Source organism: Coregonus clupeaformis, chromosome 27 (assembly GCF_020615455.1).
Source record: "Coregonus clupeaformis isolate EN_2021a chromosome 27, ASM2061545v1, whole genome shotgun sequence".
NCBI classification, from domain to species: Eukaryota; Metazoa; Chordata; class Actinopteri; order Salmoniformes; family Salmonidae; genus Coregonus; species Coregonus clupeaformis.
Genome location: NC_059218.1, coordinates 7,557,698 through 7,569,755, shown reverse-complemented (window position 1 = coordinate 7,569,755; position 12,058 = coordinate 7,557,698). Strand labels below are relative to the sequence as shown.

At 44.9% G+C, this 12,058-nt stretch overlaps 1 protein-coding gene across 3 annotated transcripts in view; it reads right to left on the bottom strand.

Moving 5' to 3' along the window:
• Positions 1-11,805, bottom strand: part of LOC121541431 (netrin-G2) — a 158,661-nt gene extending 146,856 nt beyond the window's left edge. For all 3 annotated transcript variants that reach the window (XM_041850430.2, XM_041850431.2, XM_041850432.2), the window contains exons 1-3: positions 11,354-11,805; positions 9,123-9,356; positions 8,602-8,851 (exon numbers count right to left, since the gene is read on the bottom strand). In XM_041850430.2, the coding sequence (XP_041706364.1) occupies positions 8,602-8,820 (219 nt within the window). In that variant the 5' untranslated portion in view covers positions 8,821-8,851; positions 9,123-9,356; positions 11,354-11,805. The remainder of the gene's footprint in view (positions 1-8,601; positions 8,852-9,122; positions 9,357-11,353) is intronic.
• Between the last annotated feature and the right edge of the window lie 253 nt (positions 11,806-12,058).

The following is a 12,058-nucleotide window of genomic DNA, read 5'->3' as shown; positions in this document are numbered from 1 at the left end:
AATGGCAATCTCAGTCTCCGGACTTGAAACCCATTGAAAACCTGTGGTTTGAAATGAAGCACAGACAAATTATTTCAAGGATCTGGAAGAATTCTGTATGGAGGAATGATCTAAGAATTCTCCCAATGTGTTCTCCAACTCAGAAAACATTTTAGAAAAAGGCTCGTGTCGTTATCCTCGCAAGGTGAGGTATTGAAAGGTATTGAAAACAGGGGTGTCAATAATTTTGACCCCTACCTTTTTGAGGAGAAAAAAAATACTTGTTAAACAAAATCTCTTTCTCTAAGCAATTGTATTAGTATAAAATAATATAATTTCCAACGTTTTTTGAGCATACAATATAGTTTAGAATTTGAATTATTTATTTTATACAGTCATTTTTGCTCATCTTTATCAAGGATGTCAATCATTTCTGACCCCACTGTTTATGGGCCTAAACAGCATCATTGATGATATAACTATACTGAACAAAAATATAAACACAACATTCAACAATTTCTAAGATTTTACTGACTTACATTTCATAGAAGGAAATCAGTCAATTGAAATAAATAAATTAGGCCCAAATCTATGGATTTCACATGACAGCCATGGGTGGGCCTGGGAGGGCATAGGCCCACCAACTTGGGAGCCAGGTCCAGCCAATTAGAATGAGTTTTTCCCCACAAAAGGGCTTTATTACAGACAGAAATACTCCTCAGCACCCCCCTCCCCCTCCTCAGACGATCCAACAGGTGAAGAAGCCGGATGTGGAGGTCCTGGGCTGGCGTGGTCACATGTGTTCTGCGGTTGTGAGGCCGGTTGGATGTACTGCCAAATTCTCTAAAATGATGTTGGAGGCGGCTTATGGTAGAGAAATGAACATTCAATTCTCTGGCAACAGCTCTGTTGGACATTCCTGCAGTCAGCATGCCAATTGCATGCATTTTAGAGTGGCCTTTTATTATCCCCAGCACAAGGTGCACCTGTGTAATTATCATGCTGTTTATTCAGCTTCTCGATATACCACACCTGTCAGGTGGATGGATTATCTTGGCAAAGGAGAAATGCTCACTAACAGAGATGTAAACAAATTTCTGCATATAATTTGAGTGTCACGATCGTTTACAGACGGGATGGACCAAGGCGCAGCGTGATATGCCAACATGTTTATTTAACGAATAAACACACAACAAACGAAACGTGAAGTCAAAGGTAGCACACAAACAACATACCTCACACGGAACAAGATCCCACAACTAACTAGTGCCAAAAGGCTGCCTAAGTATGGTCCCCAATCAGAGACAACGAGCTACAGCTGCCTCTGATTGGGAACCACACCGGCCAACATAGATCTACACATACTAGATCTAAACATAGAAAATCAACATAGCAAAACACAACACAGAAAATACACACCCTGACTCAACAAATACGAGTCCCCAGAGTCAGGGTGTGACAGTACCCCCACCCCCCAAAGGTGCGGACTCCGACCGTGCCACATAAACATAACAGGGTAGGGGCCGGGTGGGCATTCCACCTCGGAGGCGGATCCGGCTCCGGGCGTGACCACCACTTACTCTCCACCTCCCTGTTACGCCCCTGGTCTGGTCTGGTCTGGACCTCGGCGCGCTGCTTCCCCTCTCCTTCCTCCCACGAAGTACCAAGCCCTGTCTGGACCCTGGTGTGGGAGACCCCGAACCTGGAGAGGGGCTGACGTCTGGGTCTGGACTGGAACTGCTGACTGGAGCTGGATCCGACGACGGTGGATCGAACTGCTCTGGCTCCGGAGTGGAGCCGCTGACCGGAGCTGGACTGGACCCCGGTGGAGCGAATTGCTCTGGCTCCTCTCGCCGTGCCATAACACCTTCCTTCTCCCTTTTTGCCACCTGTAGCTCCTCCCTCTGACCGAATAACTCCTGCTCCCTCTGAACCAATAGCCCCCTTAACTTGGTGGCCTCCTCTCCTAACCTGCAGATCCGCCCTGTCGCTGCCTCCTGCTGCCTCGTCGTCCACACCGTGTGCCCCCCAAAATTATTTCCTTGGGGTTGCCTCTCGGGTCTCCGTCGTCGGCACTCCTCTTCCCGTGAGGACTCCTCCAGGAGCCCCCACGAGTTAGGGAACAGATACTCGTCGTCGTCGTCATCCTCCAACTCCTCAGTGTAATACTGTTCCCACTCCTCTTCCAAAGGTCGTAGGGACCCAATCCGAAACCCAACCGGGTGCAGTGGTCGGGGCTCTTCTCTATCGCTCCCCGACCACCCCTTTAGCCCCCCCCAAAAAAATTATTAGGGCTGCTTCTCGGGCCTCCTCCTCGGCCGGCTTCCGTGTTGCCGTCGTTCCTCTCCTGCCTGGGCATTAACCTTCGCCCATGGCCCTTTCCCCGCGAATATCTCCTCCCATGACCACAATTTGCCCACCTGTGACATCGCTACTCGCTCTTCCTGGGCACGCTGCTTGGTCCTCGTTTGGTGGGATCTTCTGTCATGATCGTTTACAGACGGGACGGACCAAGGCGCAGCGTGATATGCCAACATGTTTATTTAACGAATAAACACACAACAAAACAACAAACGAAATGTGAAGTCCAAGGTAGCACACAAACAACATACCTCACACGGAACAAGATCCCACAACTAACTAGTGCCAAAAGGCTGCCTAAGTATGGTCCCCAATCAGAGACAACGAGCTACAGCTGCCTCTGATTGGGAACCACACCGGCCAACATAGATCTACACATCCTAGATCTAAACATCATAGCAAAATACAACACAGAAAATACACACCCTGACTCAACAAATACGAGTCCCCAGAGTCAGAGCGTGACATTGAGAGAAATAAGCTTTTTGTGCTTATGGAAAATTTCTGGGATCTTTTGTTTCAGCCTATGAAACATAGGACCAACACTTTAAATGTTGCGTTTATATTTTTGTTTACATTTCATTTCCTCTGTTAAACCTACCATTTGGAATGACTTTGATAGCAACAATGAATCTATTTAGTAATTAGGTGGAGATCTTTCAATAATCATTCTCACGATAGCACATTGGTAGTAGTCAGTGACGAATATCAAAGCTAGGGCTTGGTTAAAATCCTGGATGTGAGACCAAAGGGATAGCTGTAGATAGATTAACTCTCCAGTAGGTGGTGCTGTCCTGCCTATTGTTTTTTTCTGATAGTGGATATAATGTTGAAAATCTAACATTGTTTCAAAGGTAAAAATTCAACATATGTTATACAACATTTGTCTATGTTGAAAATGGGTTACCATGATGACATAATCCTGTGGTTTAAATTTCACCCTCAAAACAACAGTTGATGACTTTTTGCAAATCCAATGTATTTTCCACGTAGATTCCATGTCACAATTTAGTTGAAACAACGTTGATTCAACCACTTTGTGGTCCAGTGGGTTGGCTCTTACAGGACTATTCATTTGTTGTTGATGATTGAATCTTGCTTATGTTGAACCCCTATGATTTTCCTATCAATACACTGCAATTGCACTGACAAAGTTCCCCAATCTTTTATTTTTGTGTAGGTTATGCAACTTTATTAAAAGCTAGTTGTTCTATGTTCCCAGTTCAGCTCCATCTTTATCTGTCACCTAAAAATGAATCTTTACTCCTCATAGAAGGTATGCAGACTCTTGGTGTGAAGGCTTTTTTTCCAGCCCAGGACTAATACATCTGATTCATCTAATCAAGGGCTTGGTGATTAGTTGGTCACTTCAGGTGGTAATCAGATGTGTTACTACTGGCTGGTTTTCCAGGATAGTAGAACACTGACCTAACTCTCCCTAGGGGTTGGCATCAGTGCCAAGGCATGATGGGTTTGGGTGGCCCTGTATGGACCTGTCTGCTGGGACAGGGCAGGCAGGGAAGCCAGAAAAGGGGCAGCAAGGGCAGAGGTAGCCTGGGCAGAGGTAGCCAGATATGGGTTAGCCTGGGGTGGTGCAAAGGGGGCAGTCTGGGCAGGGTTAGCCTGGGCAGGGTTAGCCTGGCCTTAGCAGGGGGAGGTGGCATGGGATTGGGCCCAGTCTGGGACAGCAGTGATCTACTGACTGTTCTCATAGATCTGTATATAATGACGAGACGCTCATGTCTCCGCCATAACAATGGGAGTCGTTGTCCCAAAGGCGGGAAGGCAGGTGACAAACTTAGGTCCATAGAAACACATTGGGCTTATTTTGGACAGATTTTGGCGAGAGTGAAACCTCTCGCTTCGCCTCTTCCTCTCTGCTGTTCTCTACTCCACCACATTACCAGCTGCCATCTTCCTCTCCTTTCAAGCGTGCTCCTCTTCTTCTAAGCTGCTACTTCTGTCTCTCTCTTTGCTCTCTTTCTCTCTTTCTCTCCCCCCTCTCGCGCTCCCTCTCACTCCCCCTGCTCTCTCTCATGTCTATTTTTAGAGCTGGCTGATTTCTACCTTCTAAAACAGGCAAAATCTGTTGTGGAAGAGGAAGGGTTTTTCCCTTCTTTCACAGATGAACATATTGTGCACACACACACTCCGTTCATCCCTCATCTGTCACTACACACGCTCATACACGGCGAGGAATCAATTTGCATGGGGGTACTTTACCTAAGGGACTTGATTGAAGGTTTTGGTTCAAACCAAGCCACATGAAAGACGTACTGTACACTAACGCAGGCTTGTTGTCTGTGTGTGTGTGTGTGTGTGTGTGTGTGTGTGTGTGTGTGTGTGTGTGTGTGTGTGTGTGCATGACAAGCACAGTGCTGGTCTGATTTCATCTTTCTGCTTAGCTAAGCTGTGATCTTCCTCACCTCTCCCTCATCATTATCTCTCCCTCCCTCCCTCCCTCCCTCCCTCCCTGCAACACACACACACACACACACACACACACACAACACCATCCCCAGGGGTTACACACCACCAAAACAGTAGAACTACCATGTAGAGAGAGCTCGCTACAGTACAGTAGCATCGTCCTCAAAAGAAAGAGGGCCGCCATGTTTAAAGGAGCTACCATACTGCCCCGGTTGGCAGAGAAGGGCGCTAGCTATAGCTAGCTCCACTCCCCATGAACAGGAGATGAGTAAACAGAGTATAACACTGTATCCCAGAGGAGAGGAGGAACAGGGCTAAACAAAGGCAGGGAAATCTGTGCCTCAACCCTAAACTAGCATCCGCTGAATTTCACGGTCTTCGTGTTGGGGGAACAGAGTATTCATGTGAAAAATAATTAAGTTACAGTGGGGACATACATAAGTGCAAAAACGCATGCACATACACACACATAAAACACAAAACACACACATGAATAAAACACGCACACATACACACATACTTTACTGTAGGTATTTAAGTTACATCTGTCCTACTATTGCAAAACATAATAGAAAACAGTATTGGGGCTGACTAATGTCCATATGTCCATTCATATACTTAAGCACCATGGCGCTGTCCACCAATGCATACTGTACACAGGTGCCAAGCTGCCCTCACACACGCACATGCATGTACTGTATGCACACAAACATACACACACACACATTTTCTCTGTTTGTTACTTATTCCGAATGAACACCAAGATGGTTGAAACTTCAATCACGTTTGAACTTTTCTAAATAAAGGATGTTGGGGGAGTTAACGAGTGCACACTTCAGTGAACGAATGAAGTATCAGAATGGTGATGACACACAGCCTTAGATGATCTAAGAGGAAGGGACCAGTCTGTTCTACTCAAGCCTATAGATCCCAGCTGGTATAGAAACTGATGACTAAGACGAACCTGCTGTCCCAGGTCCCACCCACAACCCCTCCCCGATGGTATCAATATTTCATCGCTCAGAAACATAATTGTGAAAGTTTCTAGCAGCAGGCCCAGGCCTGGGCCATGCCATTACAGGGCAAAACGTCAATCGAGGAGGCCCCAGCGTCTCTCTCTCTCTCTCCTTCCCTCTCTGTCTATCTCTCTCTCATACAGGACGCATCAGCATCTCTCTCTCCCTCTCTCCCTCTCTCTCTTTCTCTCTCGCTTCTCTCTCTCTTGCTTTCTCTCTCTCTCTCGCTCTCCCTCCCTCTCTCTCTCTCTCCCTCCTTCTGAGGAGCAGTCACTGGAGAGGGCTTTCTCAGGCCGTCAGCAGTTTCTGCTACTTCTACATTAAACAAATCATTAACCATTAGGTATCTGAGGAAGGAGCAAATCCACTCTGCTTCACGTTGTCAAATGACCCTTGAGTCCTGTTATTAGTCTCAATGAGGAGAGGTGTGTGTGCGTGTGTGTGTGTGTGTGTGTGTGTGTGTGTGTGTGTGTGTGCATGTGCGTGCAGATACATAGAATGCAGGATTAAGGTAGCCATACACTCTTAGAAAAAAGGGTTCCAAATATAGGGATAGGGTTCTACCGAGAACCGTTTTGATCAGAAGAACGACAAGGGTTCTTTAATGATTATTTGTAAGGCAAATGGTTCTACCTAGAAACTTTAACATCCTAAGAACCGTTTTTGGAAGAAAGGGTTCTTTAATGATTATTTGGAAGGCAAGAAGGATTCTTTGGAAGGCAAGAAGGGTTCAATGTAGAACCAAATATACACTGAACAAAAATATAAAGGCAAAATGTAAAGTGTTGGTTCCATGTTTCATCAGCTGAAATAAGCTGAGGAGTGTTCCTGTCTGTAATAAAGCCCAAGGCCCCTCCCAGGCCCATCCCATGGCTCCACCCCTGCCCAATCATGTGAAATCCATAGAATAGGGCCTAATGAATTTATTTCAATTGACTGATTTCCTTAAATGAACTGTAACGCAGTAAAATCTTTGAAATTGTTGCATGTTGCGTTTATATTTTTGTTCAGTATAATATTTCCCAGCATGGTCTATTGCAGGGAGATTTTCAGAATTGCTTGTTTTACTTTAATATCTATGTTTTACATGTACATTGATTGGTTGATTAATTTCTTGCTACACAAAGATAAATAACATACAGTTTTCTAAACTAATCCAATCTGTTAGTAATTAAATTGCACCCATTACTGAGATGTTGTTACAGTTTAGATGATTGAGGTAGTCTCAGTATTCAATCTTCCTACCCTCGCAGTCATTCTGAATGCAGGTTGCGGGTGTTTAAAAATGTAACTTCTTGGATATCCTAACTCTGGCTGGATTCCAATAGGAATTACACATCACTTTGCAAGCCAGCATAATGTGACTTACAGGCCTGATGTGGTCTGTAAACCAGGAGATTCCTAACACCACTGTGTTATGGTAAAACTAGGCCATCAAATAAAGGCCTAGTTAATAATAAATAAATAATTTAATTTTAAAGGCTAAGAAGGCATCGTGGAACCATTCATAGAGGGTTCTAGGTAGAACCCTTCAAAGATAAAAGGGTTCTCTGTAGATCCCTTCATAGACGGTTCTAGGAAGAACCTTTAGATGATAAAATGGTTCTTGTAGAACCCTTCATAGAGGATTCTAAGCAGAACCCTTCATAGAGTGTTCTAGGTAGAACCATATACAGGGGGTTCTTTGAAGAAGACCCCTCTGCAAAGGGTTCTACCCAGCACCAAAAAGGGTTCCCCTTTGGGACAACCCGAAGAACCCTGTATGGTTCTACTTAGCACCTTTTTTTCTAAGAGTGTACAATACACAGTGTGTGTATGTGAAGGTGTGTTTCAGAGACATCAGTGGATAATGAGTAAATCACTTCTACTCTATTAGAGTTCTGTATCTCTGTCCTTGGTTGTAAGTCCTCCCTCATCTGATTACCTCACTGACTCATTGACTGGTTAGCTGTTACAGGGATTGTCCAGCCAAGTGATAGGGATACTGCGCCAAACACATTAAGTAGACACTCAGATTGTGTCAAGTTGTGACAATTAAAAGTAAGCAGTATGCTGTAGCTAAAACATGCCCACAGAGGTAGCCTATTCTAAAAAGTCTCAACCTATCCAAACTTCCTACTTCTAGAGTTTCATTCCACTCAACAACCTATTAAAGCGGGAACTATAACGTTGAGCATTGCATACTAATGCCTAGTATTTTCCCGCAGTTCTCCACTCTCGCCCTGCGAGTGCCCTTGAAACGAAAGGTCCTCCCCCCTCTCATCTTGATGCCGTTTACCAGGCGAAATTTGAAGTCCTCCCGAAAACCCAATCAAGCCGGTTGACAATCTGCCAACACAATGCGAATGTAAACAACACCTCCGCACCGCTCTCAGTGAGCTCAAGGCCATGGCCAAGTCATTTCACTGATGTCATGGCTTTTGAAGGCCGCCAAACATGGCCAAGGCTCGCTCGAGCCCGCTCGAATTGACGCTGCATCAGGAGGTTCCGACCTGACTAAGCCCAATAACCTGTTTTTTTTTTTATCCAGCTCTGCTTCTGTTGTTCTCACATTTCCTTTATTGAGCAAAAACTCTGCATTACGCCTCTTACTGCGTTATTTAAGTCCGCAAACAAATTAGGCTTTCCCAAAGTCACACTGTGTTGATTGCAAATAGGCATTGCGATAGGTTACCCCTTGCCCGGATGTTGCCTGGACTATAGTTCAGGCCTGTCAATTCATCTCATACTTTAATTCATTCCCCTCATTGCAGCAACTTCCAACATCAATTTCAGTGCTTAACAATAAACAAACCACTCCACCTTTTCAACTTACCAGAGTGCAGAATCTCTCGGGCGGGTTCCCGCAGGTGATGCCTGGCGGGTCCACCTTGACCCGCATGTAGTCCTTCATGGACTGGGCCTTGGGCTGGCACGCATACTGCTCCCACACCGCGCCATCGTCCGTGCTCACCAGGGACTTGCACAGGTCGTACTGGCCCAGTGTCAAGGAGGCAAAGCAGTGCAGGAGGAGCAACACGGCCTGGCGGAGCATGGCACGAGAGTGGTCCGAGGAGGAGTGGGGTCTGGCGGCAAAGGGCGAGGGGGGCCACAGTAGTCAGAGTTGGGGGCGAAGAGCATAGAACGCGACTGAGGATCATACGGACACAGAAAGTAACTTCGTTGTCACCATGATGCGTCTGCACGCTCACCTGAGCTTAAGCGGACATTTTGGGGGTGATGTTAAAAATACAAATGCACTAAGAGAAAGTGTTCGAGATGGCTACGTCAGTATAGAGCCGTTCAACAAACGTGGGCCTACAAATAATCACAGCTCCTTTAGGAAATTACACTTACTTGTTTCGATGTCGGATTTGGAAAAGAGTGACAAATAATAGAGCAGGGGGCGTCGAAAGTCAGAGAAACGTCACATCTACTTCAACCATAGTGGTGCCAATGCTGCGCTTGCCATGGTGGGGGTCGTTGGAGAATCAGCAGAACAAATCCATACTTCAGAGGTCCTTTTCGGCTGGGAGAGATGAGAGCTGCCCGCTAGGGATGATAAGGGAGAGCCTTGCCTCAGTGATTGTCCTGGAAAGAAGAGGGAAATTATGAAGATATTAGACTGATAGAGGGATAGAGGGAGAGAGAGAGAGAGAGAGAGAGAGAGAGAGAGAGAGAGAGAGAGAGAGAGAGAGAGAGAGAGAGAGAGAGAGAGAGAGAGAGAGAGAGAGAGAGAGAGAGAGAGAGAGAGAGAGAGAGAGAGAGAGAGAGAGAGAGAGAGAGAGAGAGAGAAAACATCCATCTTGTTCATCACGTTTCGCTTATTTTATTTTCCAATATTGGACATTTAGGCTATATAACCTAACTTGTATTGGGAGAGTAGGCCTATGACTGAACTTCCAAGAAATTGGACAAAACCATGTAGGCTGACACAGAGGATATTTTAAGCAAACAGATGTTTGTATGTAATACTGTATGTCATCGTGATCGTGGATGTGACATATTTCAGAGTTAATATTTCCAGAATTATGCACAAGCTTTTAAGTCATATGCAGGGCTTGGTGCCAATTTTCAGAAGTTGTGTGTGTGTGGGTGGTGTGCTTCGGGGCGTGGGGGTGGACTGTCAATGAAAGAATGTGATATAGGAATTAAAATATATACAGGTTAAAAGTAATGACTAAATGTTCCACCCTTAAATATAGTTGTGAAATGTTATTGTTTTAAGTATGATTAGTACTTTCTTAGTAGTGACTAATTATTACACTCTGAAACTGTGTGAGATGTGTTAGAATCTACTACCTGGTAATGTGTGAGTGTAGGACCAGTAAAGATTATGACATTGTGCTACTATTTAGCAATGTGAGTAAGAGTTAGGCCAGACAACAAAGGACAAGGATAACTGTCTACAGGCAACTGAGAAACCAAGATAACTGAGGAATTTAGGGAGGAGAGAAACTGTTAGGCTTGGAAGTGTGTGTGTGTGTGTGTGTGTGTGTGTGTGTGTGTGTGTGTGTGTGTGTGTGTGTGTGTGTGTGTGTGTGTGTGTGTGTGTGTGTGTGTGTGTGTGTGTGTGTGTGTGTGAACTGATGGTCAGGAGAGCAATTATAAAGTGGAAAACTACAGCCTGCCTAAAGAGGGGAGGGATTTTTTCTCTGAGGTGTGCATATAAAAATATTGTACGACCATTTTGTTTTAGAAAGTTCTCATGAATAAAGCCTGATGATTGTATGCTGGGCTGCTTGGTCTGATTATTAGAGATTTACAACCTCTGGGATACAGACTGAGTAATAAGTTCATTTTTGAAACATTGGGATATAAATTCTCATAACAGAATGAAAGATATATGAGCTAAAACTTAACTTATGATGTAGCATATGCATTGTGTCTTGGAATGGGGGGGGTGAAGCAAAGTGAAAAAGTCACTCCATCACTTAGTGCATTCGTTCCATAAAAGATGAAGCATCCTAACTTCACCTACATCACCATGCATTTATTTAAACATACATTATATGTGATATAGTGGTTAGTAAATTATTACACACACCGTCACTCTGCTGTCCTGATTGCGTTCCTGCTTAATAACACGTGTCTGTGCGCTAGAGAGTTTGAAAAGGCATCGCCTTTCCAAATGCTAGATGACCAGAGTGAACAAAATGCGTTTTAATTGGAATGACCCTGTTCACAGTTTGGCTACGCTGTGGCCAGGTCCCACCCAAAAAAGTTCCACGAAAATTAGGTTAAGCTAAGTTTCATTCTCCGGCTCGAAATACGGTATAGGGGTGTGTCTGACTAGTGCTTCTGCTCGCTTCAGTACGCGAATTGTAAGTAGCAAACATTCAGACTGCATTTAATTTGGTAGCCTAATAAATAATATTATTTCTAAACATAATATGAAGTGACAACTTTTTTTATTTATTGTAGAGTATATGCCTAATAATATTTAGAATAGTGAGTGACAATTTAATAGTCTACATCACTCGAAGTGAGAGGTGCGTTTTAGACTCACTCCAAATAGGCCTCTTAATCTCCTCATAATTTATTTTTAGAAATCAAACATTTTGACACCTGTCCGATTTGTGACTTACTTAGAACATTCATCTGATTCGGTAGAGCTGCTCTGTGTCCCTTTATTCGACCGCCCCTCTGCCGTAAGCCTTGCACGACTCCATCCACACTACCCCGCTCCTGTCGAGGTGTAGGCTACTGTACTCCACTCCCGTTATCTGATTTGATCTGGTCTCCGTGTTTATTTTCTTCTCCTGCCGGTAACTTTTTTATTACACCGCGGATGACTGCACAGGATATAACGGTGTCCTAGATCTGGAAATGGGCGGTGGGGAAAAAAGAGAAAGCGTGATTTCCAGCTTGAAGAAGTATCAAAAGTGAAAATATTGACTTTGAGGAAGGGCTGGTGCCCGTCCTTCTTCTCCTCCCACTTTACAAGCTCGGGTTTACCCGGGATGCTCAAGGGCAGAAAGAAAAAAAGCTTGGTGGAAAATCTCTCTCTCTCTTGTCTACTCCCCGTCTCTCTCTCTCCCCTTCTCTCTCTCGCTTTCCCTTCTCTCTCTCCCTTCTCTCTCTCTCATGTACTCACTAACCCCTTTCTCTCTCATGTGCTCTCTCTCTCTCTCTCTCTCTCTCTCTCTCTCTCTCTCTCTCTGTTAATGCCTGGGCTAAATCCTTTTCACCATCACTTCCAATCACTTTCAGGGCTTTTATCTGCTAGCCTCCGGGGCGAGCGGCGCAACTTCGCTCTCGACGCTCTCTCGCGTGGGCCGACCTGCACCAAA